General features: G+C 41.9%; 1 protein-coding gene across 1 annotated transcript; it reads left to right on the forward strand.

The window, feature by feature from the left end:
• The first annotated feature begins 1,637 nt into the window (after window positions 1-1,637).
• On the forward strand, window positions 1,638-7,099 carry RPL6 (ribosomal protein L6). The gene is made up of 6 exons (XM_072600403.1): window positions 1,638-2,227; window positions 4,203-4,544; window positions 5,035-5,178; window positions 5,416-5,464; window positions 6,410-6,594; window positions 6,905-7,099. Exons 2-6 carry the CDS (start codon window positions 4,203-4,205, stop codon window positions 7,055-7,057), a joined length of 873 nt encoding a protein of 290 aa, XP_072456504.1. The 5' UTR covers window positions 1,638-2,227; the 3' UTR covers window positions 7,058-7,099.
• Window positions 7,100-7,334: the final 235 nt, after the last annotated feature.

Below are 7,334 nucleotides of genomic sequence, written 5' to 3' on the forward strand. Positions count from 1 at the left end.
AAAAGTCATGCCGTTGATAGTCGTTTGTTTTTAAACCTTTGGAAAGACATGGGCTCCCGTTATAAAAACTTATTACTACATGTAGAAGTAAGGTGGCTCTCAAGAGGGCAAAGTTTAAACAAATTATTGAAATTGAAAGATGAAGTTGTTATATTTTTGAATAACACAAATCTAATTTTGTTCATTTTTTTCATAATGACATAGCTTTCCAAAGTGTGTTATTTGTTGTATAGTTTCTAAAAACCCAAAGATTTAAACATGTCACTTCAAGGAAGAAGTTGTAAAATATTTATGTTAAAAGCTAAAATTGAAAGTTTTACTAAAAAGTGAACATATGGAAGAATAGGGTGGAAAAATGGTTCTTTAGAAATGTTTAGTTACAGATGATTTTATAACTGAAAATAAGCTTCCCAAAGATTTAATCTGTAAGAGTTATAATTGATCATCTGAAGTGCCTGGAGACACAGTTTCAGAAATACTTCTCTTCAATTTTTTATTCTAAAAAACTAAGTTGGGTTCATAAACTATACTCAATTGAAATAAAAAAATGTTACTCATCTACCATGAAAAGTTCAAGAAGAATTTGCCAAGTTATCAAGTGGCAGAAATATAAAACTTGAGTTTCCTAAAAAATTGTTAAATGAATTTTGGCATGGGATTGGGACAGAATTTCCAACAATTTCTAAAATGGCCCTAAAGAAACTTCTGAAATTTTGTACTACACATTTATGTGAAGCAGTGTTCTCAATATTGGTGATTATACACTCAAAATATCAATCAACTTAGAAGATGTTCTAAATCCTGCAGTATCAAATATTGTGCCAAGATTTAGTTCTTAATATAAAAATAAACAAGCACATCCATCTCATTAGTGTGAAAATTTGCTTTTGTCTTTAATAAATGGTAAAATAATATGTATACCAAGAGAATTGTTTTGAAATAAATTTCTTTATATTATCAGTAAATTTTAGATTTTTATATCTGTTTTATATACCTATATACCTAGGGACATGTAAAAAACTTGAGTGAAAAGCAGTCACAAGCTGAAAAAGTTTAAGAAATCCTGCTCTGTGCCATCAGGGTCTGAGGGGAGATGGTGGTCAAGATGGTGGTAGTGATTAGATGCGTTTGGCACATGCTGGTCTTTCTCTGTCTCTGTCTCTGTCTCTGTCTCTCCCTCCCTCTTTCTCTCTCTTTTTCTCTCTCTCCCTTGCTATTTTATGGAGGCTGGCTTACTTGCCCTTACTTGCCAACTATGCAGCAGTTGATTGACAGTTGTAGGGAAGAAATAACTAGCCCCTTCACCACAAGAACTGCTTCCCGCAGGCACACAGTTGGTACTTAATACATGCATATTGACTAAAAAATGCTTGTTGACTGCAACTGTGGTACAGTGGTAAGGATGTTGGATTTGGAGTCAGAGAACATGGATTCAATTCACGGGCAAGTCCTTTAACCTCCTTAGGCCTCAGTTTCCTCATCTGTAAAATGAGAATGTTACACCAGAAGTCCTGTAAGGTCCTTTTCCAGATCTAAGTGTATGGTCTTATTGCAACAGTTTTCCTTTCTTTGTTTCTGTTTCTTCCTTCCTTCCTTCCTTCCTTCCTTCCTTCCTTCCTTCCTTCCTTCCTTCCTTCCTTCCTTCCTTCCTTCCTTCCTTCCTTCCTTCCTTCCTTCCTTCCTTCTTTCCTTCCTTCCTTCCTCTCTTTCCTTTCTTTGTTTTCAGTTTTCTCCAATCATTTCCATAAGTCTTAGATTTTCTCCCCCTCCCTCCTCCCTCCCTCCCTGAGCATGCAGTCTTATATGGGTTCTACACATCCATTCTTATTAAACACATTTTCACATTAGTCATGTTGCATGGAAGAATTAAAATGAATGGGAGAAACCATGAGAAAAACCCAAACAAAACAAAACATGACACAAGAGAAAATATTCTGCTTCATTCTGCATTCCAATTCTTCTCTCTCTGGGCAGTTTCAATTGTTCTCCTGGTTATCTTTACTTTGTTCTGCATCTGGTCATCCAAGCAATCCCAAATTTCTTTGAACATTTTATAGAATTCTAACTCTCAGGATGGGGGGTGGGGCTTGGCTTGGTCGGTTGACCGAAAAGAAAACTACATTTCCCATGATGCTCAGGAACAGGAAATGAAGTGATCTCCCCGCCTTTCCCGTCCCTGCTTATAGACCGGAAGTCCGGACAATAATTCTCTTTCCCGTCTCTCAAGGTAGGAATGGCTGGCGAGGGCTGAGCGCTGTTGTTTTTCACGTTTCGAATCCGCTGCCATCCGGGCTCTTAGGGCCGCGAGCCAGCAGCAGCTTCGCTCGCACGTTCTCGGGGCCTATCCCGGGGCTCCCCGGGCACCGACACTTGTCCGGCATCGGGAGCCGCCGGCCGGCTGGGCAGCGTTGGAGGCGCGGGCCGCGGAGAAGGCCCCGCCGCCGGGCCTGAAGCAGACACGTCGGCGCGGGGCGGGAGGGGCCTCGCGGGCACCCGTAGCGCGAGCGGCCTGCGGGGTCGGGGCTGCCGGGGCGAGGACGGGGACCTGGGGCCGAGACCCTCCGAGGGGCACTGACCGCGGAAGGGGAGGGAAGGGGGCCTAAGGACGGCGCCAGAGCCGACGTGCCCTGGGGGCCGGGGCGAGCAGGGTGGCGGCGCCTGCCCCCGGCCCCGAAGCCCCCCAACCCTCCTAAGCAGGGCAGGAATACGCGAGTTCCAGGCCTTGTGACTCTGCAACTTCTCTCCGCCTCCGCTTCCCCATCTGTAAAATGGGAATAATGAAAGCCGCCGCCTCCCTAGATGGTTGCAAAGATAAAACGAGATTTTTGGAAAGCCCTTTGCCAGCCATGGGGAGCAGCCCCTAAGCCCAGTTTATCGTTGAAGTGTATTTGCTTTGTATAAAAACAGCCTCCGACCAGAGGGAGCTTAGGGCCCCCTGGGGGGGGGGGGGGGCAGCAGGGACCGAGTAAGTAATTGCAGTGACTTAGGCAAAGGGCTGCAGGGAATTGGAAAGAAAACTTCCTCCTAGGAGGAATCAATTGAGAAGAGCCTTGAAGGAAGCCAGGGGTTCCTGGTGGTGGCTTTTGAAAAATTCCTTAAAGCCAGGGCCAGCTTTTTAACCTCCCCCATTATCTTAAACATACGTAGTTGGTGCTTAGTAAATGAATTGAAATAATTTTGTGAATTATCAGTATCTTGCTTTGACCCTGATGGAGACCTAGAGGCTTCTCATCTGGCTTTAACTCTGACACCAAGTATCCCCACCCTGCGTGTCAGTGAGGGAGCTCAGTTTTCAGTCTCTTTACCCTGTTGGATATTAAATTGTTAGTGGATGATAGCTAGCCTTTATTTAGGACTTTAGAGTTTACAGAGTGTTTTGTTGTCTGGAATTGTTAAAAGACTACCCTGTGTAAGACAGGTTTCAAAACTGTTCAGTCGTTTTTGACTCTTAGTTACCCGTTTTGGGGTTTTCCTTGGCCAAACAAACTGGAGTGGTTTGCCATTTTTTCAGTTAAGGAACTGAAGCAAATAGCTATAAATGATTTGCCCAGGGTCACACAGCCAGTGAGTGTCTTGAGGTCAGATTTGAACTCAGGAAGGTGAGTTCCTGATTCCAAGCCCAGTGCTATATCCATTGCTCCACTTCACTGTACCCGAACTGGAGCATAGGTGAAGTGCCTGTGGAGCTTACAGTCTGAGTTGGGGGGCAGGTCATATATATGACTGCAGTGGTCACCAGTCTGAGGTGGTGAGGAGGAAGCTTTCCCTGGGCTGAACCTTGAGGATAAAGCTCAGTAAACTGGAGGAAAAGCCTGTTTGTGTTTTGGTTGGATCTAGAGAGAATGCATTTGTGTGTATGAGAAATGAGGTTGAGAACATTTATTGGAGGCAGATTCTGGAGACCTGTGTATATGGGCAAGGATTTCTGTTTTCTTCTATAAGCATTTGGGAGCCATGAGAAGTTTTTGAGAAGAAAATTAAAAGTTAAATCAGGATATTTATATATATATATATATATATATATATATATATATATATATATATATATGAAGGATGTGTGTGTAGAGGGGGAAGAGACTGCAGCCTAAGAAACCTGTTAAGTGGCTTTTGTACTATTCAAGACAAAAGCTAATGAAAGTGTGCTTGTTTGATTGAATTAGAATGGTATTACAATTTATTTAACCATGTTACTCTATTAACAGATGGCGAACAAAAAGCCCCCAAAGGAACCAAAGGAAAAGAAGGTTAAAAAGGAAAAAAAGGAGAGCAAAAAGGAAAAAAAGGAGAGCAAAAAGGAAGATGTGGCTGAAAAGGTGGTGAAAAAGCCTCGAAAGCATTGTAGTCGCAACCCAGTCTTGGCCCGAGGGATTGGTAGGTACTCCAGGTCTGCAATGTATTCCCGGAGAGGCATGTACAAGCGGAAATATGCTGCACCAAAAACCCGAATTGAAAGGAAAAAGAAAGAGAAGGTACCTGCTACTATCTCAAAGCCAGTTGGTGGCGATAAGAATGGAGGAACCCGTGTGGTAAAGATTCGCAAAATGGTAAGTTTGGGAGATGGTAAAGAAAAAAAATCAACCAGGGTATTCTGGTACAGTTCAGGAAAGGGGACAGGGTCTATACTGTCCTTTAAAAAGAATTACTAGAAAGCATTCAATGGCTTTAAAGGGAGGGAGTAGAATCCTGTTTGGATTTCAGGAAAGGCAAGCACCCTGTATCTTAACCATTTACATCAATGTTGAAGACTACACTAAGCTCAAAATAATGTGGCCCACTCACTTTTTGTAGGTCATTCAGTATCTACTGTGTACTTAATGCCTATAAAGAGAGATAAATACATCCCTTTAAGTAGCTTTCTCTATAAAGTTAGTAACAGTTTAGAAGGTATTATAAAGCAGCATGCAGGGTCCAGCCAATAAGTTTGTACAATTACTGTGCTTGGGGTGGCAGCAGAGTTTGTTGGTTGTCTTTAGAGAGTTCTGGATGGTCTTTTGCATTTGTAACTTTCTGCCTGGTGCGTGTGGTTCTTCCTAGCCTAGGTATTACCCTACTGAGGATGTGCCTAGAAAGCTGCTAAGTCATGGCAAAAAGCCCTTCAGCCAGCATGTGAGGAGACTTCGAGCTAGCATCACCCCAGGCACTGTTCTGATCATGCTCACTGGCCGCCACAGGGGCAAGGTAAGCTTACCAGTTTGGGGTGTGCACCTTAGTGGGCTGTGCTTATGGCTGCTTTTGCTTTTTTTGTTTGTTCCATCCCTAGGTAATTGTATTCCTTTATACACCCCTGTTTTAATTATGGATCTCTATTTTCTAGTAAAATAAAGATAATCCTAGGTACAAAGGCTTGATGGGTGATACAAAAGCAATCCTCATGTTTAAAACATTTAAGATTTGACATTTCTGCTTCCTTTGCAGCGAGTGGTTTTCCTGAAGCAGCTGGCTAGTGGCTTGCTACTGGTGACTGGTAAGGAAACTTTACCGGCTTTGAAATACCACTTCTTTATCTAGTTTTCTCGTTGAGATAAACTACACATTTAAGACTCAGCTCTTTTGGTTTGTGCACAATGGCCAATTGATAGGCACCTAGTAGATAGGACTAGTGCTGACTGTCTTGATTAAGAATTGGAAAATCCTTTTCCACCTTTGCCAAGCTTTTAACAGCAAAACTTCTGGGCATTGTAAAAAGTAATGGGGAAAGGGGTGTTCCCAGGTCTCTTTCTCTTACTTTAGACTGAGAATCTCTGGTAGGCAAGCTTCCACCACTCTGAGGGAATCAATGGCTTTAAATGTACAGCAGTCAAATAAGATTACAGATTTTTCCCAAGGCATTTACCTTCACTTAACCACCTTAAGTCTTCATATGGGACTGAGTACTAAAAAGTCTCTGTCTCCAGTGCTTTTATACTAGTCTAGTAGTGAACCTCAGATTTTCTAGAAGGCATTGTTATTGGCCCTTAACTACTGAAATAGCCTGCTGCCTCTGATCCTTCCTCCATAGTGGCTGCAAATTGGTATTCCCAAAGCACATGACTGACCATGCAAGCCTGTTGCTCAGGGCTGTCACGTATCTTTCACACTGCTCTTCCTCATTTCATCTACTGATAATGGCTGGAGTGAACCCACTCTTCTCCCATTATTATTGTATTCCCGGTAGCTAACTCAGCCTATTTAAGGGTCTTAATAAATCCTATGACATTGAATTGAGCACATCAAAGCTCAAAAAGGACTTGGAGTATGATCTTGGCAACATTGTCTGAGGACCAACCTAGCTAAGTGTGAGGAGAAGTATCACCAGAAATTTGATGACCCTTTCTTCCCAAATGACATTTTCTGAACAATACAACTTCAGTGACTTTTTGTATTTGAATTAGGTCAAAACCCTCATCAGGTGTTGTTCACTTTTAACCAGGACCCCTGACCATCAACCGTGTTCCTCTGAGAAGAACCCATCAGAAATTTGTCATTGCCACATCTACCAGGGTTAACCTTTCAGGTGTAAAAATTCCAAATCATCTTACTGATGCTTACTTTAAGAAGAAGAGGCTCCGTAAACCCAGACACCAAGAAGGAGAGATTTTTGATACAGAAAAAGAGGTAAGATTTCTGTTTTTTTTTTTATTCCAAGATATTTCTGTCACCCTTAAAATGGTCTTGTTTTTGTTAAGGGGACACTCAGGATTCACTAGTTAAATTGGAATGCTGTTTTGACCTATAATTCAACCCTAATCTCCAAGCAACTGGTTGTATTCTGTTGTACCATAATTTTATTATATTTAGTATTGATTTTCAAGGCCTTTAATAGCCAATGCTGCTTACAGAGATAACCATTTGCTGAGCTGATTTGATGGTAGCTATTGACTGTTTTAGCCTCTGGTTGAATTTGTATACATTCTCTTTTCTTTAGAAATACGAGATTACAGAGCAGCGCAAGGCTGATCAGAAAACAGTGGACTCACAGATCCTGCCCAAAATCAAGAAAATTCCTCAGCTCCGTGGCTATCTGCGTTCTGTATTCTCTCTCTCCAATGGAGTTTATCCTCACAAACTGGTGTTTTAAATGCCTAGCCGAGAACTCTTATTAAAATATTTGGAATAACTATTTCTTGTCCCTTTTTTATGTTCTAAAAGTCATTCTCCAGACCTCCATGATTATTTCCTGGGCCCTAGCTCCTAATCCTAATCCTAATCATGCCAACCTGAAGCATTGCATCTCTTCTAATCCTTTATTCTGGTGTGGTGATGAACCCAGACCTGGACTGTTGGTAAAGCATCTTATCCTCATTTCTTACCAATGTTACTACTTGTAAATACTGTCTTGTAGTTGTTTGTGTGGC

The sequence above is a fragment of the Notamacropus eugenii genome, chromosome 4 (assembly GCF_028372415.1).
Source record: "Notamacropus eugenii isolate mMacEug1 chromosome 4, mMacEug1.pri_v2, whole genome shotgun sequence".
NCBI lineage: Eukaryota > Metazoa > Chordata > Mammalia > Diprotodontia > Macropodidae > Notamacropus > Notamacropus eugenii.